At 38.5% G+C, this 23771-nt stretch overlaps 1 protein-coding gene across 5 annotated transcripts in view; it reads left to right on the top strand.

The window, feature by feature from the left end:
- The window catches only part of LOC101160845 (chloride channel protein 2), a 55142-nt gene that overhangs the window by 26741 nt on the left and 4630 nt on the right, over window positions 1-23771 (top strand). For 2 of the 5 annotated variants that reach the window (XM_011486858.3, XM_020711091.2), the window contains exons 2-19: window positions 312-480; window positions 5133-5264; window positions 6285-6413; window positions 6714-6847; window positions 7057-7137; window positions 9892-9915; window positions 10291-10369; window positions 13645-13770; window positions 13918-14002; window positions 14210-14311; window positions 15231-15333; window positions 16963-17118; window positions 17216-17285; window positions 17372-17482; window positions 17926-18139; window positions 18257-18390; window positions 23047-23288; window positions 23624-23735. In XM_011486858.3, the coding sequence (XP_011485160.1) occupies window positions 312-480; window positions 5133-5264; window positions 6285-6413; window positions 6714-6847; window positions 7057-7137; window positions 9892-9915; window positions 10291-10369; window positions 13645-13770; window positions 13918-14002; window positions 14210-14311; window positions 15231-15333; window positions 16963-17118; window positions 17216-17285; window positions 17372-17482; window positions 17926-18139; window positions 18257-18390; window positions 23047-23288; window positions 23624-23735 (2203 nt within the window). Of the gene's footprint in view, window positions 1-311; window positions 481-5132; window positions 5265-6284; window positions 6414-6713; window positions 6848-7056; window positions 7138-9891; window positions 9916-10290; window positions 10370-13644; window positions 13771-13917; window positions 14003-14209; window positions 14312-15230; window positions 15334-16962; window positions 17119-17215; window positions 17286-17371; window positions 17483-17925; window positions 18140-18256; window positions 18391-23046; window positions 23289-23623; window positions 23736-23771 lie in introns of those variants that run through there. The other 3 variants (XM_020711092.2, XM_011486859.3, XM_020711093.1) reach the window with 3 other exon arrangements.

Below are 23771 nucleotides of genomic sequence, written 5' to 3'. Positions count from 1 at the left end.
GAGAGGAAGTCATTACACAACGCCTGATTTAAAGTTCAGAAAATGTTGATTTTTATATCTTATAGATGTCAGAGATAATTATCCAAGTCTGAAAATAAATTTCCTGTTAGGAAACAATGCAGAATACTAAGTTACATTTGAGTAAAATCAAATTTCTAACAACTGTCTCTGAATTGTAGCTTTTTCCTCACAAGCTGAATGTCTTAACCACCTATTTATTCAGTTTTAAAGCAGGAAACCCGCTGAATCACACTGCCTCACACCTCTATTACCTGCATAAAGGTTCTGTATTTCTGCCTTTGTACACACAGATGTATGGGCGGTACACCCAGGAGCTGGGTGCGTATGCCAAGGAGGAGGCTGCACGCCTACGAGATGGAGGGGTACGCGATAGCGGGGGACTGCGGAGGAACACCAGCGTTCGAAGTCGAGCTGCTGATCTCCTGGAGCATGACAAAGATCCATGTGCAAAGTGCCAGTGTAAGTAAGGTTCTTTGAGTAACACACCTTCGGTGCTACTAGGGACAAAGTGAGGAACTTCATCAACACTGATGCATGAGAGCTAACGCAGTCCACTGGTTTTTCTTCATGTGTGAGGCCCCACAAACGGCCGATTTTAGCGCTTCAGTAGATGCTCAAATTGTATGAAAGCACTGACTTAAAAAAAACACAGCAGAACAACTACCCGACTCAAGAGAGCAGGAGTGAACAAGATTTAATGTGGCTGATGTGAGCAATGACCCCCAGCCTGCAATGACTCCTTGTCACTGCTCCCTCTGCTGGATGGCTATTGTCTGTGGTGTGTCTTTGCCTGTGTGTGAAGATGCATGCTCTGGGCGTGCATTTACCCATGTGTGAGTTGAACTCTGATCTGAACTGTCAGATTATTTAAGACTGGTCTTCCCTGATGACTGCAGATAAGGGAGTGGCAGCATAGCAGAGCTCCCACAGAAGCAGAGTGACAGACCGTTTGTGTGTTTTTAACAGCCTGGAGATGCAGAGAGAATTCACTGTTTATCCTTTTTCAGTGCTTTCAGTGGAACCTGCATTATATTGATTTGGTTAATAAACCCCTGAAGGTTAAAAAACTAAAATATCCATAAAACAATAGCAGAATGTTTCATCTTTAGATTTTATATTATTCGGAAGGTACATGGATGGATTGTTTTCATTTACAGCTTTGTTCATCAGCTTAAAAACATCTGCAAAATGTCTGCGTGTGAATGTAAGCTAATTTAAGCTGATGTAAACCTGACAGTGAAGGTGCTTCGTCCTTCCAGCCTCTCTGCCCTCCAGCACCAATCTTCTGCTTCTTTGCCCTTGTGACTTTATTAGTCTGATTAAAGTGTGATGGCTAGTGAAAGCCACACCAAATGAACTGCAGCTATTTTTTTGTAGTGATGGAAGCCATTTCAAACTACCTCTTTTTTTTTATTTTATTTTTTTGGGGAGATCAGCGGTCCAATATCTGTATGCTGCGTGTCTGCTGTGTGTACTCACAGATCAAGAGGTTTTTATATTTTTAAATGTGTCTATAGGGAGACTGGACGGGCTCGTCCTGCTTAGATAACGTGCAGAGAGAGGGTTTCTCTGGATTGGGTGAAAGTGGGAGTTTCAGCATTTTTCCTCTCATGCTTCTGTGTGGGAACAGCGTCTCCGTAGGTGAGGGACTTTGAGTGAGAGTACCTCGCTTCAGATCAGTGACTTTTGAGCAAGGTAGCCTACACATGCAGCCAAAGGCTCTGTAACTGTCATGATGGAGAGCTGATGTACTCTTTCAATGTGTTTATTTCGAGTCAGGAGGAGAGTTTTTCAGGGATTTTTGGCCTAGTGTGAGTCAGATCTCTGTCCCCTGGTTATTCCAGGCTTTAGCTTTTTTAGAGTTTCATGTTTTATGTTGCGCTTGGTAGCCATAAATAAGCAAAACCGGTGCATGCCTGTAATTAAAGCACGATGTAAATATCTGTGAATGTGAGTCAAGATGTGAATCCTGTTAATATATAAGTGAAGGTTAGAACAAGAGTAAAAGATGGGATTAAGCATTTAGCTGTGATGGCTGAGGCTAGGACTAAGAGAATGATTCATGCCAATGAGTGTGTGTGTTTCTGTGTGTATCAGAGACTGAATGGGAATGCTGCCAGTATGTCTCATGAGGCCAAAATATGGCACTGTAATATCTCAATTAACCTTAAAGAGGCCATATTATGTTAAGAACATTACATTTCAATCATTTATACCTTTTGACTGGAATTCCTTTTTGCAAAGCCTCAAATTAATTAATATTACATAAAAAGATCATTTTTTCTGCTTTATCTCATTTGTTTAACAGAAGCTGCTTTCTATTTTCATCCCGGATATTTTTAAAATGGATTACTGTTCAGAGGTGTGACCCACCATCTCCTCCACAATCTTACACACAGATATTTACCACAAAACAAACTTGGTCCACTTCAGAATATCAGTAAGATGGTAAAACTCACAAAAAAAAGCAGATGTTTGCTGTGAAACTCTATTTTCTCTCCATGGTTACAAATCCAACGAGCAAATTTCCACACAGCAGGTGGAGTGACTGCTGAGCAGCTCAGCAAACAAAGCGTAGATTTGTGTCTTGTTTCTTTTGGCTCCCGGTTGCAGTCCGACTCCTGCGTGCACTAAAAAAGACACTTGCACTGTTTATTGAAAAACTGAAATCATTTATTTGGAACTCAAGAGGCACAATTGGATTATTGCTAAGAAAAAAGCATCAGAAATGTTACCAAAACCTGATCTAATCTAAATTCAAATTAGATTTTATTTTTCATAAAAGGCTAATTTGGTACAGTGGTATTAATGCAATATTTAAACTGGCACAGACCTATATCCACCAGGAACACAGTTGGGTTCAGTGCCTTGCTCAAGGACACTTTGGCACATGGGCGCACAGAGTCAGAGTGGGAACCGAACTAGCGATCTTCCAAACTGGACCACTCTACCTCTGCACCATGACTGACCCAGACAAAGAAATGGGAAGAAAATTTAACACATTTGACTTTATCAATTGTAATTTAGTTCAATTGTTTGGTATTCAATTTTCAGGACTGCCTTTAAATAACTGCTTGTGTGAGAGACCAATAAGTGACCTTCAAAAACCTTTGGTGCATTAGTCTATAGAGCATGTATTTGCTTGGCTATGGAGAAACTATAATGTTTATTTATAATAGAAATAAATAAAAGATGATCTTTTCAATCCTTAAGGGAAACTGATCGTAAATTTTTGTTCCTACTTTAAGTTAAGATTTAGTTTTGTTTCTGACATCACTATCTATTTCCATATTTTTGCACGTCTTTGTTTGTCCATTAAGTATATTTTTTAAACAATTATTATCAAATGTAAAACTAAATGTTTTAAGGTGAAATATTACTTTTGTTTTGTATCATTCGACCTCTTCTGTACCTTTTTCATTGACTTTTTTTGCGTGTTTTACTACTAAATGTTTGGCAGTTTGTTTGTTTGTTTTTTTAACTGAAGACCGTGTGTTCCTTATCTTGAAACAGGCTGTTTGAATGAAGTAAATAGATAAATGAAGACAAGAGATTCATATAATTTGAAGCATTTTAGTAACATTGGATCCACAAATGTGTTAGTGGGACATTCACATTTCTCTCTAGGGAGACACACTTTCTGGATATTGGATTGAATTCCAGGCGTTGGCAGCATTTTCAGAGAAATGAGTCCAAAGATGCTTCATTTAGCTGACCTAGCTCAGAACTACAGATTATAGTGGAATAGTGAAATGTACAACTGACCTGCTTTGTTTTGTCACCAAATTAACTAGTATTATTGTGTGTTTATATAAAAAGATTTGCTCTCCTCATGTCAGTCATGATTTTTGTGGGAATAATAATCTTATTGTCTGACTTCTCTGTGTCCTCAGGGTGAACAAACAAAGTGGAATATAAAAAACTTTCTAAATTTGGATGCAGCTTAAAGTGTGTTTTATTTTTTTAATCACTCAGCCGTGCTAAAGTAAAAATATAGAAAAGGCTTTTAGGATTCGACAGAAGTTACTTTAAACGAAGAAAAAAGAAAAATCTAAGAAAGATCTTTTACATTTAATCCCTTCATGCTATAAATTGTCAATTTGCACCTGACTAAACTGACCTTTACGCCCTTTAATAAAATTTAGGAGGAGAATGGACTTTAGAATATAAGAAACAAATTCAGAAAATCAGGAACACTGAAATAAAAGTTTTTTTTTCCTTTGTACCAAATCAACATTCATGGGATTTAAAAAAGTACCTTAAAGCCAGTTTATGAATTACATAATGTTTATTTTTATAGCACTTTAAAATGTTTGCAGGGTGTCTTACAATAGAAAAAAAGCTAAGATAATTTAAAATTGAGCAAATTGGCAACAAAAATGAACAAAATAAATAAATAAAGCATAAAATTAGGTTACGAAAAGGCACAAAAAGCACAAAATAAGATGCCCCCAACTGAGTGTTAAAAGCCATTCCAAAAAAGCAAGTCTTTGTTAAAATGACTTACATGTGTCCTTTTTAAATATATATTATGTGATAATTCAGGCATTACATGACAATTGGGCAACCATAGCAACACCAGGTGGCAGTAGATTCTGCGCAACAAATGTAATTGTAGATTAATAAAATAAATGTATGTAAAATGTGACACTCATATTGTAAAGCTGGTTTTCTATAGACAAAAGCAACTGCAAACCTGAGGTGTACCTGTGTAATGTAATTATATCATCAAAAAGGTAATATCTTTTCAGTTGCAAGCTTTTATTTTCTAAGAACTCCAAAATGTATCAAAAGTTTGCAGTTTAGGAATGAAGACAACACCAACCATTTCTTTGTTTTTAGTGTTTTGTATTGACCACATGAAGCCATTATGAAGAGTTTGTCTTTTAGTTTTTGCCAAAGAATATTTTTTAATGTGTCGTACATAAAAAATGGTTGTGCTCCTCCATCCATCTGTTACTCCTCTTCAAGTCTGATCTGCTTATCTGGGCTGCACACTAACAGACACCTCTGCAGGCCTGTCACACGCTGAAGATACTGTCCTGAGTTTCAGTTTTGCTTTCATCTCTTCATTCCTCTCTCTGTCTGCCCTTCTCCTCCTTCCCGCTCAGTGTGTGCATCACGCTGCCAGAAGTTCCTGATCTCGCGGGTGGGGGAGGACTGGATCTTCCTCATTTTGCTGGGGCTTCTCATGGCGCTGGTCAGCTGGGTCATGGACTACGCCATCGCTTTCTGCCAAGAAGGTAAAGACACAGAGTCACAAGAGATGAAATAAACCCAATGAGGAAAATAAAAGGCTTTTTTTTAGTAATCCTTTATATTGGAGCTAAGAAGCATTTAATCCCTCGCTGATTTTACAGGTTTACCCATCTTAAAAGAAAGTGACAGTCAGCCATCCTAATGCTAGATTTATTTGGACAATGACAGCAAAAATCTCAAAGACAATCAAGAAATTGTCTTTATAGATTATATATAAATTTAAATTTTTTAATTTAAATCTATATTTTTATTTAAAAAATGTAGGAAGTGACTATTCACACATAACTTCTAAAATCAATTTGGCCAATGCTGAACTTTGACTGCACTTATTTTAAATGCTGAAAATAGCCTACGTGGATATATATATAGCAGCACCTATTGGCTGACCTCAATCCTATTAAAAAACTATGGAGAGAGCTCAAGCTCAGAGTTACCACCAAATCAGAAAGATTTAAAAGTCATTAACAAGACAAAAACTCCTCATGATTTCTGCGGAAATCTGTTCATCAACTACAAGAAAAACGTCTGACCTCTACATTTGCCAAAAAGGTTTTTGCGACAAAGTTCTAAGTCTTTCCGGCAAGAAAGTTCCAAAATGCAAATAAATTTATATTATAAATTATACTTTATACGTTAAAGTGGATTTCTTGATTTTTTTTTTTTTGTGTGTGATTTTCTGTCTTGCACTGTTGATATGAATCTACCATCAGGATGACAGACTGTGAATTTCTTTTTAAGTGGATAAACCCACAAAATCGCAAAGGTCAAGGACTTATTTCCTCCAGTTTTGATAACAAAAAAGACATGTAAAAAAAAATCGTACGTTGTAGTTTTGCTGGGGATTTGAGACCAATGTTCAATGAGGTGAAAACCTGCAACCATAAAAAGGTAAAAGAAAACTTAAGAGAATAAGTTTAGATGCTCAGCTTGATTAACTTTCTTCCATTGTCGATTAAAGGTTCCTCTGTTTGTGTATCTGTGTGTGTGTTTGTGTGAATGTGCAGCACAGAAGTGGATGTTTGCTGGACTGGACAGTAACATGCTTCTGCAGTACATCGCCTGGGTCACCTACCCTGTTGTGCTCATCACTTTCTCAGCAGGGTTCACACAGATACTGGCGCCCCAGGCTGTAGGTAAGATGCACACAAATTATGCCAGAACACATGAATTCACTTCACTAATATAAATCCATTTTCTCAGCTTGAATAATGCAATTGCCCCTAATTGCAGCATTACTGTTCCAAGGACAAATGCAGCACGCATTGCAGGAGATTCAAAGTATATATGTGATGAGATGTGCACATATAGATCTACATGAATATCAATCACTCCTCACATTTCACCTTCTCTTCTTGGTCTAATTGCTTTCTTTCAAATCATCTTGGATCTGTGCTCCATCATCACATGTGGTCTCTTTAATTTTCCCTCCTTAGGCTCTGGTATTCCTGAGATGAAGACAATTCTTAGAGGGGTAGTGCTCAAGGAGTATTTGACTTTTAAGACCTTTGTGGCCAAAGTCATTGGTTTGACCTGCGCCCTGGGCAGTGGGATGCCATTGGGAAAAGAGGTAGAACTATGTTTTCTCATCTCAGTGGATTTACAAATTGTATTGACAGGAGCTTGGTGTACTTTGATTTCCTGCTAAAATCCACAATGTTTTCCCTTCTGGATCTCATAAAATGGCCTGAAACTAGATTTAATTGAGCAGAACGGTGCTTTGTAATGCTTCTGCTTGCAGCTGAGCGTTCACTCATCTCACTCTGCCTCCTTTCACAGGGACCGTTCGTTCACGTCGCCAGTTTGTGTGCAGCTCTGCTCAGCAAATTCATGGCTGCTCTGTTTGGTGGGACTTACGTGGTGAGGATGGCAGGCATTTCCGAAACTGTCATTTTCATGATGGTGCAATTCCCTGTGATTTTTTATCACTGTTGTGTGTCTGTCTCTATGATTGCTTGATGCAGGATGAAAGATTTAGGGAAAAAAAACATTAGGGAAAGGTAATTTTACCAAGGACTGTTCAATGTTGTCTCTGTGACTGACAGGAAAAAAGCTTAAAACATTAAATGAATTAAAAGGAGATGCCTCATGGTTGCTGTATTTGTTTATTTTTGTTTGACACACATTTCACTACATTCATATGCATTTCGGTGAGTGTCTGCTAATTTAAGTTGGAAATTGTGTGATTATGGGGGAAAAAACCTAATTATTTCATAATTCACACATTAAAGTTCATTTCTATTAAGACAATTTAGCAGGTTTTGAAAGCAAAAGATTTATGTTTTTGATTTTTAACCCTTTGATGCCTGATTATTTCCAATTATGTAAAAAAAATGCTCTTTAATGTTTTCCATTCTTTGTGATGCTAGAGGGGTGTCCTGGATTTAATGGTACATTGCAAATTACAAACATACAGCACAAAGGGGTTAAAAATATGTGTATGTACTTCTTGCAATAAAGGTTCCTCTATCTGCTTCTTACAAAAGGAAAACAAAAAAGACCATTTTAGAAAATAAAGTACTAAAAACTACTGTAATGTAAGAAAGCTTTAAGACAAAAATTCTTCCCTTTTATCAAATATGAGCTGACCAGAATAAGAAGATAAAAAAATGACGAAATCATAACAAAAGAAATTATAACTGTGCCTTTGAATCCAGCAAAGGATGTTAGTATCATTTTAATAGGTTTTTGTGCATTTGTGGCAAAATTATTGATTAGGAGACTAACACCAATGCACTCAATTCAGAGCAGTTCCTGAATGATACCTTTTTTTATTCTGATTTTAAGATTTCTTTTGAACTATATAATAAAACAGATTATCTCAGAAACTTTAGTTTAACTTTCAAACTGTTAACTGCTTTCACTGGCTTGTCTCTTAAACCAACGTACAAAGAAACAAGCACAAAAAGGATCAAAATATAATCAACTCAACATAAAGTTCACAGTTTTATTAAAGTCCAAGTTGTACTAAGAGTGCATTCAGACTGGACCCATTTGGTACGCGAACCAGAGTTTCCCTGATAGTCCAGAACAAATATTCAGACTTAATACACCAACACAATCTTCCAGTCTGAATGCACCCTAAGAAGATGAAAACAGTGGGACAATAGAAGGATTTGTGAGTCGCAGATTCCGCAGGTTGCAGTCTGACTGTTTGGGGTTAGGGTAGGGGTAAGAAGTCACAGAAGAGACAGAATTCTTTCTTTTTTGTGGGTGTTAGATACATATTTTGTGGATCATTATACAACCAAGTCTATAAAAATCCTACATTGTGATTTTACTGGATTCTCTCACCTTTCTCAGTGGGACAACTTGTAGAATCAGTGAATGACAAATACATTTCTGCTCCCACAGCATGTGGGGCTCCCTGCTGCTAAACATCACCTGATTTAAGCAGAACTTGCTCACTGACGTTGTCAGAATGACTCTCATATATCATATCATTGTCAGGTTTAGGACATATTTTCCTAAAGATTGTTTTTAAAAACGTAAGGAATTTTTGATCCACTGTGTAACTGACGGTGTGAAAAAAGCATAGATGCTAAAGTACTGTTTGTGTTCTGCACTGGTAGACTGGCTTCTGCGTTATGTAGTGTTTTCCACATAGAAGAATTTGCAGGCGCTGACAGCTGGTGACACGCTTCAGACGTCACTTGGATGTGAGCCTTCTACATAATTATCCAATGGCCCCCATCATTCCCTTACAGCCCTGTCCTTTAGAGTCACAGGAGGTGGTACCACTCTGAGAAAAAGAAAATACATATGCACAGTAAAAAAAAAAAAAATTGAAGTTGTCTTGGGGTTTAATTGTAGACAGTGAGTAATGTCTTGAAAAGTTTCTGACAGCGCAAAGAAAATTCTGAGCACAAAAGAACTGAAAACAGACATTGTTCGGTGGCTGAAATGGTTGCACAAACGTCAGTAAACACAGCACATTGCTGCACTCAAAAGCTTGTGAATCTCTTGCTGCAAAGATTGGCAAATGCCTTTGTTCCTAATCAAATTTCCAGCCTGTGATGCATGGTTGTTCCTGCAGCTAAAACTCTTTACTGAAACCCCTAAATCTTCAGACAAATTTGCCCTTCAACGTGCATTTTATAAAAAATACGCAGTTTTTGTTTTTCAGACATTGATGAAAAAAAGAATTGAATGCTTTTTGCTACTTTTTCAGGAATACACAAACAAAAGCAGCTTATCTGTAATATCTGTTGACGTTTTTTTTTTGTTTTTTTTTTGACTTTCTGCCGTTCCCCAGGACAAACTGTCATGTCCATTCATGTGAGACCTCACTCTGCGCCTCTGTCTTGTTTCTGCACTGGATACTGTGCCGTGCTTCTCGCTGCACCAACAGCCACGTCAATATTGAGGAAGAGAGACTGCAGTGAAGTGGGGAAGGAAAAGCACATGTCAGCACAGTTAGACAGGCCAAAATAGCCCAGAGCTCAGCTGGATCGACATTAGACATCATCAGTCAGGGAAACGTTAATTAAGTCCAGTGTGGAATCAAGACATTGCTGAAGCTTAAGCGCTGCACGTTTGACTTGGTGGATAAAAAGGTAACCTCTACCTTCACACGTGTTTCTCTCTCTGTTTTTTAAACTTTCACTGCTAAAGGAAGAACCCTTTGAGGGGAGCAAGGTACGAATGCACATCCAAAAAAAAACATGTCCTCATTACCAAATCCATCAACATTAATGATCCATGCGGTTCGTTTCAGAAAATAAGACAAGTTGATGTGTTTCCATTTGTTTTTGTCAGGTGATCTGTCACAGTGAGTCATCAATCTTTATAACATTTGTTTTGACGCAAACATCTCATTCTGTGATTTTCAAAAATCCATTTCATGTAGGCCTTGATGCACATGCGTGTTTGAACATAACCCACAGGAAGTGCTAATATTTAAATAAAGCATTTATTTTAGGAGTGAATCTTGTGCCTGATTTGCAGATGCCTTAACCCAAACGTGTTTGTCTATTAATGCAAGATTGAAATGCCTCCTGCTTTGTGTCAAAGAATGAGCTCAGAAACACGGAGATGCTGTCGGCTGCCTGTGCGGTGGGAGTGGGATGCTGCTTTGCTGCGCCTATTGGAGGTAAGACACCGCAGCTGTAACTGCTGGTTGAACTGAATTTAATAATGGCAGATAATTACAAAAGTTAATTGAATGAATGGAATATTTACCCTGCTAGCAGTAGGGGCTTGTCAATCTCAACAGGTATAACCTTGATTGCACTGAAAGAAAGTTTGGATGATTTTATTTTTTTTCTGTTTGCTTTGTGCTGAACTTTGTCCAGATAATGAAGGAAGCTAATCAGTGTTGGCTGAAGCAAAGCTGAGGGCAAACTTTGTAAAATGAAAATATTCATCAGAGCAGGGTCAACAACCAAATTGCACGGACATCTACGAATGCAACTGCAGTTTTTCTAAATGCCAAATAAAATCTATTATCGAAAAAACATTAAGACTTTAGTCTTTATCTATTTGATCAGTTTGCTGTGGTCCTGTGGTTAACTGAGAAATTACTGGTTTGAATAGGTTGTTAAACAGCATGTTTTTTTTTTGTTTTGTTTTTTAAGGAAAACTGCATTAAAAACTAGGGTGGCAGTGGCTAAGGTTGTCCAATTATCAAAGGGTCCGCAGTTCGATCCCTGCGCCCCCCCAGCCAACCATCCTTGTGTCTTAATGCAAGACACACTGTGGCTCCACTGGTGTGTGAATGTGTATGAATAATCACGGTGATGGTCAGAGGGGCCGTAGGCGCGAACTGGCAGCCACGCCTCTGTCAGTCTGCTCCAGGGCAGCTGTGGCCACAACAGTAGCTCACCATCACCAAGTGTGAATGAATAATGGACACACTGTAAGCACTCTGAGTGTCTGGAAAAGCACAGATAAATCAAATCCATTATTATAGACTTTTATAGAAAAATTAGAGAAATTTGTGCATTAAAACATAAAAAGCCACTAAGAACTGCTTAACTAGGCTAAAATATAATATAAGCCACACACTCATGATAGATTACGGGCCCTTTAAGAGAGGCAAAAGAGTCAAATCTGTGAACTGTGTTGCAGCTGAGGCTTTTATTATTAATATTTAGCAGATTATGACACAATTGAAGTTGAATGACAAACTAAAAGTTCCATGTAAAGAAAATTATAGCAGCAATTTTATTTCATTCCTTTTGTTTATTTATTTTTTGTTGAATCTGTGTTACTTCTTCCTGCTGTTTATGTTGTTCTGGGTACCAAAACAAAAAACATTTGCCAGTTCCAGTTATTGGATAAACAAAGATATCAAATGTTAGCATCTTGTCGCTGTTGTGTTAAATTTCAGGAGTTGTTTTTTATTAATTTATGGCATTACACCTGGCTTGATGGAAGCCAACTGAATTTTTTATTTATTAATTTATTATTATTACCTGTTTTTTCCGTTTTTGTGTTGTACCGAATTTATCGAAACAAAAACAAAAAAATCAAGGTATGATCAGAATCATGGTGGGAGTAAATCATAATTCCAAACTGAAACCAAATCAAAAATGTAACCCTTGTGCTATCCCATGGGGAGAAGATGACCATTGACGTGATCTCCCTACCATGACAAATGTGGATAAAGGTGGAGAGTATTTCATGTAATCCATGGACACCAGTGAAGATCACAAATCATTGAAGAAAAAAGTTCAGCGCACTGTCTAGTGGGTCTAGATGACCCTCACTCCCGATGTCAAAGTGCCTAGGATAGCACAAGGGTTACCCAAATCATGCAGTAAATTTTTTGCTAAATTTAGAGATATTTTACTATCTTTTGTTTTAATATATTAAACTTAACTTAGTATGAACAAACTGAAAGATTATTCTTCATTGTTACTTGCTTATTAGCAGATTAAAAACATTTTTTTTTTATGAATTTTTGTTTTTTTGTAAAACAAATCATGTATTGAACCGAAACAAAACCATGACCCAAAAATCAAAGTTTGAACAGAAATGTGAAGTAAGTGTAGTGTTGCATCCTTACTAACAACTCCAAAATTGCTTTTTAGACCTAGTTTAAAACCGTCTCTGAGGGCCCTGTTGTCATAAGCCTCTATTAATTTAGGAAAATGCTTTGAATATTAAATCTGCAACTTGATACATTATTCCACTAATGCTTCTAGAGATTTCTTCATTTTTAAAATCATATCAATGCCTTTTTAAAGATTCAATCCTAACAAATAAAAAAGAGAAAAGGCTAGATTAAAAATGGGTTCTGAGCACAAACTAGTTTTCTCTAAAGTTGCTTTGCGGCACTAAAAAGTCAAATGTTTTGCCCGGAAAATCTAGTCCGGAGTGAAATAAATTTAAATATTTCTAAATTAAATGTCGTCACTTGCAGCAGGACAGTGTCTTCTAAATGCAGACAGAGATGTTATCACTTTTATTAACACCTGTAACAAGCTGCAACACCTCCCTAAATGAAAACTAATGCCACGCCATTATTTATGTTAATAAACTTGTAATTAATATTCATTTTTTCCTATTACTTTAACTATGATCTGAAAATGGTTTGGTTTTGAATTTTTGTGTCATGCAGATCAATCTATGTGTTCAAATCTTGAACCAGCTGAGTGTTTTTATCCCAATGAAGCGTTCATCTACACCATGAAACATAAAAAAAAAGTCTATTAAAGCAATTTGGTGCGTTAAATGCCAAAGTGATGAATCATGGTTGTTCTTCTCAGCAGATGCTCTGCCTTTCTGTCTATCTATGTCAGCAGATGGACTCGCCCACTCATGTAAATGGGAATGATTAAATTTAAATTTTCTGCAAACTTCAAGAACTTGTTGACCTTTCTCAAATAAAACAGCTGCATTTTCCTCGTGCATCGGATATTATCCTTACATTATGGTTCAAAGCATGTTTTCTTTTATCCAATTTAGATCAGATTGGTCTGAATAACATGGTGTTTTGTTGACTACAGATTTTTTAAGTACGATGACTTTTTTTTTTTTGTAGTGTTTGCATTAGATCCAAATCTGACCAATTTTCTGTGAGCTTTTAGTGGTAAAAACACATGTTCCATTAACTTTTAAAGAATTTTTCGATGCCAATTTTTTTGGTATGAGCACAACACTGTTTTGTTAATTTGGAGCAAGCATGATCTGGAAGCAGTAACACAGAATACAGAGACAATTCTTCAATAATGAATCAAAATGCTGATTTTGTACTTTTGTTAACTCTTCTTTTTATCATTGGATAAATGTTTGAATTGCTAAAAATGTAATCTTAAGCCTGCATTTGATTTCAAAAGATGGATTTGTGTCTATTGAGACCAATAAATGGCTGTTAGTGAATAGAGTGCAGGGGCAGCCTCTCAGTTCGTTTCTGCTCTGCAGGTGTGCTGTTCAGCATTGAAGTCACATCAACGTTTTTTGCGGTGCGGAACTACTGGAGAGGCTTCTTTGCTGCCACCTTTAGCGCTTTCATCTTCAGAGTCCTGGCAGTCTGGAACCAAGAAGAAGGTAAATGGCAGAAAAAAAAGTGAAAGCATTTGGTAACGTTTTTTGTTTGCTGTGTCACATAAATACAAATGAAGGATGCGTTCATGAGAACAATCACTTTGTTTGTAAGGGGACACGTTGCTGTGAGAATAGTCTTCTTTTCCTCAGAGACCATCACTGCTCTCTTTAAGACGCGCTTCCGTCTGGATTTCCCGTTTGACCTTCAGGAGCTGCCAGCATTCGCCATCCTGGGGTGAGAGTATTTTCTGGAGCAAATTAAGGCTACTGCTCAATTGTAATTGAAAAGATTACACTTTAGATTCAACTTTTATAAAAACTATGGATTTTATTTCTAGGAAAAATGTGTATTATTTTGTCATCTCTTTTTTTTTTTAATCTAACAATTCAAATTGAAAGAAATGTATTTTTCACCAAAGAGACTTTGTGCATCTGTTTGCAGGATTGCTTGTGGTTTTGGCGGCGCGTTGTTCGTGTACCTGAACCGGCTAATTGTGGAGTGCATGAGGAAACAAAAAACTATTAACAAGTTCTTGCTGAGAAAGTAAGTAACTGAGTTTGGAACTATAAAAAAAAACCTTTAAAATCCTCAGAGTTTAAATATAATCATAAGCATGAAATTGACCTTAATATGTAATTTCTCCTTGAGACAACAAAAGCAAAATACACAATCAAGGTAAAGGCACATGAATAAAACAAATAAAAAGCAGAAAATGTGTTTGAATGTGTCGTAAAAAGATGTGCAGTTTAAAAACTAAGGTATAGTTTTTTTTTCATGACAAAATTGATAGGTATGATATTTTTATAGCAAACAAAAATAAAATCTTTTTTAAAGACAAAAGCAAACTTCAGTTTAAGGAACAAATCACAAAAACACATCAGACAGATCCATACTTGTATAGATGCATTGGAAATGCATAGATTAGGAAATTAGGAAGCCTACGGGTAATTTAAAAAGGCACAGACAATCATGAACTGGGAAGTTTTTTTGCTACCTACATGCTATAGTAATTTTCTGTCCTTTAATTCTTTTGTGTAAATAGAGATCTATGTTAAGGTTTAAACCTGTGTGTGTAAAATGGGGCAAGTTTGTGGGTGAGAATTAATACACTTTCTTCCACACACTCCTATTTGTTTTATGTTTTTTTGTTACATCTACCTTTTTTAATTGTGTTTGCAAATCAAATCAAATCAAATCAAATCAAATGACAAGTTAGCACAAAAAGCAACCAAGGTTTTTGTTTTTACACTTGAGGAAGTAGTGTAAATAAATTCCTCCCTCATCTTCACACGTTTTAATCCGAGTCACATTTTGTCTCAACATGTCAGTGTTTCACTGGGAGGAGTTTGATGCAGGAATTATGTCAATTTCATGCACATGATGAGGAGCTCCAGTATTTTTAGATCAAAGAATCAAGTGGACTGAAGCATCTTGACACGCTCCCCCATTAATGACTCCACAGTCCATCGCTTCCTGTCAGACGTCTGATGTATCCCGCTCTCGTCACCCTGCTGATCTCCACTCTCACGTTCCCTCCGGGTTTTGGGCAGTTCATGGCTGGACAGGTGAGAAAATACATTCGCACTCCTTTGTCAGGTTTAAGAGTCCACTGACTGCTCTGAAATGACTGATAAATGTAGTGAGAGCCGGTGTCACACAAAGCTCCTCTGGACTTTTACCAAGAAGGTTTTCCATTTTTAACCTTATATATTTAAGTTTTAAAAGCATTTTCCATCCAGATTCTGACCTTGATAAAAAAGAACAAAAAAAAAACATTTCAGGCTGTTAGTTGGAAATGATAAACATAGTTTTGTTATCTTGCTTTTATTTTGCAGTTTTACCGCATAAAACTAGGGGGTATTCTGCTTTATTTTGTTTACACACAATGAAAATAATTAGTGATCAAACCAAACTTTTTTTTTTTTGACCAAAAGGCTGATCATGTAATAAGACTTTTTTTTCTGAAGCACAGCAGCATTACTTAAGGGATGTCCATGTTGGTCCAGTGATCTGATTCAGACTGACATATCTGAACCACTGTTGAGCCCAGATGTTTATGGTACCCACAGGATGAACCCTGTCATGTGACTTCAGTAATCCTGTGACTTAAGCTCCGCCTTAACTTCTTTTCAGTGCCCTTATCAACATTAGTGAGCAAAATCTTGTTAATACCTCCGAGCTTTTGTGGATGAGACTAGAAATCCAATAGTTTTGCTTCAGACACACTCAACCACTTCCAGCTAGTTTATGTTTGGTTGTTTCGGTTATGGTGTCAAAAAGCAAACCACAGCTATGATTATAATTGTCTTTACAGCCACAGCTAAGTGGAGAACCTGTTTATCCCCCTGAGTATTTCATTTAATTCGTTCATAAAACTTTTTTGTTCTGATCATAAGGAAGAGTTTTTTTTATTTTATTTAAAGAAGCTTTTGGGAGAATATAGATAGCTTTAATGTTTTGGTTTTATTTTGTTAAGAGGATCTTAGAGGAGTTTACAAAAATATTTAAAGACCCACTCCAATGAAAATGAAGTTTGTGGTGTTTTTAACATGTTCCTATAGCCTTTTTCTGATGATGGATGACTTATATTAAGAAAATTAAGCTTAAAAAAGCATTTCTGAATTTTTCTTTATAAAAATCATTGGTAATCAGGCGCGGACAAAAAAATGCTTTCCATTCCAATGCATGCAGTTGTAGAAGACTAGACAAATAGGGGCAGGTTGCTCCAAGCCAGCGGTCCCAACCACCTTTCAGAGGCGAATTTCCAAATGAACTGCAGCTGCTCTACAGTAACTATGTTCTAGAAAACAACACGTCTTTTTATTTTAGCTAAAAACGGCACAAGCCCATATAAAAGACCATTGGGGATGCTTTTAAGATGGATCAAAAGATGATTGGAATGGGACTTTAATAATGCTTCATTTTCCAATTATGGCTACCTTGAGTGTTGCTGAGCATCTTTCAAAACATTTGTCAAAACTAGTGAAGACGTTTGTTTTTATTTCAATTTAAAGGAAACTAAAGACCAAGCATTTTAGGCTTTAGTGACTGACATTTTTGATACAACTCAAGTTGCCAAAAAAAAAAAAAAAAACCTGGGTTCTTGACTCCTTAATGCGATTTCTTCTTTTAAAATACATCTAAAATACTTTGGTGTTATAATTCAGATTCATTTCATTTCCCTGATCCATCAGCTGACGCAGCACGAGTCTCTGGTCGCTCTGTTTGACAACCGAACGTGGTGCCGCCAGGGCGTAGCTGAGGAGTTCGACTACATCAGCCACCACCATGCCTGGAAACACCCACAGATCAACGTCTTCATCATACTCATCCTCTTCATCCTCATGAAAGTAAGCGCTGAGCACACGATTGAAGAATACCTTTAGTGTTTACATTGAATAAGTTTGGATGTTTTTGTGAGCATTTGGATTTTTTTGTCTGCTTCAGTTCTGGATGTCTGCTGTGGCCACCACCATGCCTGTTCCGTGTGGGGCTTTCATGCCGGTGTTTCTAATTGGTGAAGAAAATCTCTGTCGTTTTTGTGGTTGAAAACGAGCGGGTAAACTTTACTCTGAAAGTCAAACATTTGTGTGTGACTGACAGGTGCAGCTTTTGGCCGACTGGTTGGAGAGATCATGGCAACGATGTTTCCTGACGGCATCCACGCCGATGGCAGCGTGTACCCCATAGTTCCGGGGGGATATGCCGTCGTTGGTACGTTCCTGTAATTAAACTTTGGCTATTTTTCTATACCTTATTTTCAAGAGGCAAACTGCTGTCGCTTCAGAAGTTACTGCCCCCTTTATTAACCCTTGTGCTATCTTAGATGACCCCACCCTGACATTGAGGTGTTCTCCCTACCATGACAAAGGTGAATTAAGGTGGAAAGATTTCATGTAATCTATGGACACCAGTAAAGATCACAAATCATTGAAGAAAAAAGGTTCAGCGCACTGTCTAGTGAGTCTAGATGACCCCACTCCCAATGATAAAGTGCTTAGGATAGCACAAGGGTTAAAAGTGACTAAAAAGTCTGTTCTTTTAATCGGCATTTAGACCCAAAGTTTATTAAAAAGTCATTTGGTTTCTGCATTAACAAAGTTTTATAATTGGCTGTTTTTTTAAAAACCAGAACATTTTATTCACATTTTCCACAGGTGCTGCTGCGCTGTCTGGAGCAGTCACTCACACTGTGTCTACAGCGGTTATTGTGTTCGAGCTGACCGGTCAAATCTCCCACATCTTGCCTGTAATGATCGCAGTGATTCTGGCAAACGCTGTGGCACAGGCGCTCCAACCCTCCCTGTACGACTCCATCATCCGCATCAAGAAACTTCCCTACCTGCCAGAGCTGGGCATGGGACACCACGAGTGAGTGTGACTTTTCTCCTGAGCACTCGTTTGCTTTTTGCTTTTTTCCTTTTGTTTTTTTACTCCACTTTTTTAATTTTGTCTCCTCTATTTCCACATTACTCTACCATGGTTCAGGAAGTATAACATCCGTGTGGAGGACATCATGGTCAGAGATGTGCGCTACATCACTCTTAATTCCTCCTACCGAGATCTTCAAGAAATGCTGCTGACCGGTCAGCTCAAAACGCTGGCCCTGGTTGAATCCAGAGGTAGGAATTTAGACACAAAATCACAAAAATGAGGGTGGGAAGAAGAGCATCATGTTACAGAAAATGATGGAACAATCTCCATAAATAATTATTATAGCTGACAAACTGATTTGAAGTTACTCAGTCTACTACACTAAGAAACCAACTAGAAGACATGATCATTACAACAAAATGTTTCCTTTGGATAGAAGTCTGCAGGTAACTCTTTCACCTTCATAGGAGACATGCATGGTTTGTGCCTTAAGCTTATAGTTAAAGTACTGGAATGGAGGAGGATTTTGATGATAATTGAAATTTAGGAAGAAGACAAAATACTTCTGTGCAGAAACGTGTCCTTTTGAGCCGCTGAGGCTGACCATATTACATTTTTTTTTCACATACTGCATTTGAAAGTGGTCTCTGATAAGAATAGTCATGCTGGAAAAAGATACTGTAATAAAAAGATGCATCTAAATGTCATATTTAAAAGACAATATCAAATCACTGACTTATTAGTTCACTGTTTTAAAGGATTGTAAGGTTTAGCAATCAGCTTTTGTGTTTTATTATTGATTTTATGGTTTGTACAATTAGAGAAGCTTGTTGAGACAACTGTGTTGTAATATTGGGCTATAAATATCAGAATCAGAATCAGAATCAGAATCACTTTATTTGCCAAGTACAGCGCATGTACAGGGAATTTGACTTCGGTTACTTGTGCTCTCGTGCAAACTAGCAAGGTAGAAGGATAAATAATAAAGGGATAAATAATATAAAAGAAGGTAAGTGTAAGGTAGCTGTATGAATAAATAAACATAACTGAATAAGGAAATAGATTGAAATAACAAGACAAAAAGATAAAAAATAAAAAATGAAAAATGCAGCAGCAGTAATTCCAGTTGGACAGTTTATGTGATTGTACAGTGTCCTTGAGTAGTCTGGAGTCAGGTGTTCATAAGAGTGACAGCTCGGGGGAAGAAGCTGTCTTTGTGGCGAGTGGTTTTGGTTCGCAGTGTCCTAAAGCGTCGCCCTGACGGGAGGAGGCTAAAAAGGCAGTGTCCAGGATGAGAGGGGTCTTTTACGATCCTGCCAGCCCGCTTCCTGGCACGGGATCGGTACAGGTCCTGAATGGGGAGAAGGCTGGTACCAATAATCCTCTCAGCAGATCTGATGATTCTCTGAAGTCTGTTTCTGTCGTGTCTGGTAGCTGAACCAAACCAGACCGTGATGGATGTGGTCAGGACAGACTGGATTATTGCAGTGTAGAAAATGGTCAGCAGCTCCTGAGGCAGGTTGAACTTCTTGAGTTGTCGCAGGAAGTACAACCTCTGCTGAGCCTTTTTCCGGAGTGAGTCAATGTGAGCGGTCCACTTAAGGTCCCGTGAGATGGTGGACCCCAGGAACCTGTGTGAGTCTGTTGAGGGGACAGTGCTGTTGAGAATTGTGAGTGGGGGGGGAGTGGAGGGGTTCCTCCTGAAGTCCACTGTCATCTCCACTGTTTTGAGTGGGTTCAGCTCCAGGTGGTTCTGGCTGCTCCAGAGGACTAGCCGCTCCACTTCTCCTCTATATGCAGTCTCATCACCGTCCCGGATGAGCCCAATGACTGTGGTGTCGTCTGCAAACTTCAAGAGTTTCACAGAGGGGGCTCCTGATCTGCAGTCATTGGTGTAGAGGGAGAAGAGCAGAGGGGAGAGAACACACCCCTGGGGGGCGCCAGTGTTCAGGATCCGGGTGCTGGATGTGAAGCGACCCAGTTTTACCTGCTGCCTCCTGTCGGTGAGGAAACTGATGATCCACTGACAGGTGGGGAGAGGCACGGCGAGCTGGGACAACTTCTGGTGGAGGAGCTCTGGGACGATGGTATTAAATGCAGAGCTATAGTCCACGAATAGGACCCGTGCGTAGGTGTCTGCAGAGTCCAGGTGGTGCAGGATGTAGTGGAGAGCCATGTTGACTGCGTCGTCCCCTGACCTGTTTGCTCTGTAGGCAAACTGCAGGGGGTCTAGCAGAGGCTCTGTGATGACCTTCAGGTGGTTCAGCACCAGTCGTTCGAAGGATTTCATGACTACCGAGGTCAGGGCGACTGGTCTGTAGTCATTTAGTCCTGTGACTGGGGACTTCTTGGGGACTGGAATGATGGTGGAGAGTTTGAGGCATGCAGGTACCACACACATCTCCAGGGAGCTGTTGAAGATCCTGGTGAAGATGGGAGCTAGCTGGTCAGCACAGACTTTCAGGCAGGAGGGAGAGACTCCATCGGGTCCTGGAGCCTTCCTGATCTTCTGCTTCTGGAACTGTTGACGCACATCTCGTTCACAGATCGTCAGTGCGGATGAGGGGGCAGGTGTGGGGGAGGTTGGGATTGCGGGTAGATCCTGTGTGATGGAGATGGTGGCTGAGGGGGAAGGTGATGTTCTTTCGAACCTTGAGTAGAAGTCGTTAAGCTCCTCAGCCAGGTGGTAACTGTCTGAGGGGCGGGGGGATGGTCTCCGGTAGTTGGTGATGGTCTGCAGGCCTTTCCAAACTGCAGAGGAGTCGTTGGCAGAAAACTGGTCCGTCAGCTTTGCAGTGAAGGACCTCTTTGCAGCCTTGATTCAGAAGACAGTATCCAAAAGGGAGAGGCAGATCCGGTAGGCATAAAGGGGGTCAAAAGTATGGAGTTAATTCAGTCTGTGCATTTCTGATTATTGAGACTGAATTAACTCCATACTAAAGGGCCAGTGGTTGACAAAAGTAAATCCAGAAATTAAAGCAAATAGGTAAAGACAAAACTAAACAAAAACTAAACAATATAAAACTGAATTGAATGAAATTAGGGTTTTGACATATGTGACTGAGGTTAAAACTAATCTGAAGCTGAAATCGGAAACTTTGTTTCAAAAAATGTATTCAGAGGCTCTAGAAATCTGACATTTTGTTAACCTAATGACTTTAGGACACTTTACGCAGGTTATTGTCCAATTTCATCATCCAGCAAAAATGATGAGGGTAAAAAAATAATCTGAAAGGCTTTAGAAATCATCCTAACCTAACAGGGTTAACTACAAGCAATATTTTCTGTATGTAAACAAACCCAAGGACAGCCTAAACAGTCTACGTGGCTTTTTTCACACAAGTTAAAGAATATTTCTCAGTATTGCAACAGTCCCCCCCACCATAATTGAAAAAAAAGTATATTTTCTTTGTTACAGGTTTTTGTTTGAAGACAGGGCAAAATGTTTTTCATCTGAATGTATTGCAATCAGAAGGTATGAGAGGACACTTTTGCCGTGATTTTACAAATTTTATCTTACCCTTTAAACCAAATATCAGGGTGTAAGCTTACCAAATAAAAAGTGGGAGCCAAATTTAAAACCACAAGTCCAAATAAAGTTAAATGTGGATGTATTGAGGACCTTTGTGGAAGTGTGGATGCACTTAAGGAGGCTGAAAATGTGTGGAGGACATCAGGTGAAAAACCTGAAGAATCTATCGTTGCAAAGTGGAGATAGTTAAGCGAGGGGAGGGTGAAGAAGATACAAGTCAAATCCTTATTCAAGGTCTGAGCTAAGTCTAGAAATTCAGAAGACAATATCCAAAAGGGAGAGGCAGATCCGGTAGGCATAAAGGGGGTCAAAAGGGCCAGTGGTTGACAAAAGTAAATCCAGAAATTAAAGCAAATAGGTAAAGACAAAACTAAACAAAAGCTAAACATGCTGCTGAAAGTGGTGAAACAGGAAGTTCTGAGGTCAAAATAGAAGACTGGAAGTAGTATCAAATCCACAACAGCTGTGAAAAAAAAATAATAATAAAAAAAATAGAAAAAAAAGAAAAAAGAAAACTCATGGTCTGACCAAACTAACTGTAATGTGCTTGCCAACTTCAATAAACTTTAAAAGTATAGTCTTAAAGTAATTGTTCTGCCTAAAAGCATGGCATTGGTGCTTTAGAAATCTGGGGCTGCTTTGAAGGACCTGAAAAACCTACTATCTGATGGTATGAATGCGTCTTTACCTAAAGGAGAATATTCATATTTGTTGGGTTGATGACATACAGCTAAAATAAAAAATAACATTTTAGGAAACCATTTTCAAAGTCAGGGTATTAAGTCACAATATTTATATTTATTGGTTCCTATTTTAAGTCAAAAGGTTATCAAATCTTAACAATTAAGCAAAGAAAAAGATCAATTTCACCACAGCAATTTGTAATTATTTTAAATTGTTCCACAACCGATAATGAGGATTAGGGGTGCACATATTTTATTTTCTATATATCTGATTTGTAGAATTCATTATAAAATTATCATAAAAATTAATTTTGCATCAGCTTTCATTGTTTTTATGTAATCCTAAAACTACCGATTTGAATCATTTCAGGGAAACAAATATTTAAAAAATGCATAAATTATGAAGTTTTCTAGCACCAAATATTTTGATAACTTATAAGGTTTTTTATTAAATGTCAATTTCGCTTAAACTAAGACAAAGTAACAGCAAGGGTCCTGCTGCATCGTATCAGTCTTGTGATACAAAACAATATTGTCTTGGTGGTTTCAGACAATCACATCAACTCTTCTCTAGTAAGACATGTAAGTCTGATTTATTCCTTCAATCTGTTTTTCCAATTCATTAACCTTTTTCGTTTTATTTCTCCTTTCTTGTTTCTCGTCTCTTAACTTCCTTCCTTCTCCCTCAGACTCCATGATCCTGCTGGGCTCCATAGAGCGGCTTCAACTCCAGTCTCTGCTCTCTCTTCAGCTGGGCCGCCAGCAGAGGCTGGAGTACCTGAGGCAGCTGGCCCGGGACAACGGCGCCAACGACCTCCTGTCTAGCCTGACATCTGACAGCACTCCCAGCTCCCCCTGTGCACACACCCATTTCAACGCCTCAGCCACTGCCGCTCGCCAAGGGGTGCGCTTCCTGGTGAGCAGCCAACAGGTGTGAGGCGTCCGGGGGCGCCAGGGTCGGGCAGGGGTGGTTTTGCTTAGCATGGGTGCCTTAGATCAGATCAGAGGCAGCACTTTTGTGAAGCATGTAGTGGAAGGTAAAGGCACAGATGGAGGTTTTAGACTGCTGCAGTGGTAAGTGCCTACAGACTGTATAAACTTGATCTTTTGGCATTTTTACCTTAACCCTTGTCTCCTGTTTGTCTGCGTCTGTGCCCTTACCTGTGCTGTCCTTCCTGTGTGCTTCCTGCATGTGCTTGTCTGTTTGTTTGTTTGTTTTCTTGTATTTCTGTCTGGTTTTTTTCCGTCAATGTTTTTTCCGTGTAGATCTCTACAGAGGAGACTTCCTCCTTCAGTCCAGTGGTCACCAACGCTCAGCTTCCTCTGAAATCTGCTCTAAAAACAGTGTCTGCCATCAGTGACACAGAGACGCCCAACAGTATGACATGACACCACAACAGATCAATTTAAAAAA

This window comes from Oryzias latipes, chromosome 17, assembly GCF_002234675.1.
Source record: "Oryzias latipes chromosome 17, ASM223467v1".
NCBI classification, from domain to species: Eukaryota; Metazoa; Chordata; class Actinopteri; order Beloniformes; family Adrianichthyidae; genus Oryzias; species Oryzias latipes.
Note: the sequence above shows the minus strand (reverse complement) of the source record. Positions and strands in the feature narration are given on the sequence as shown.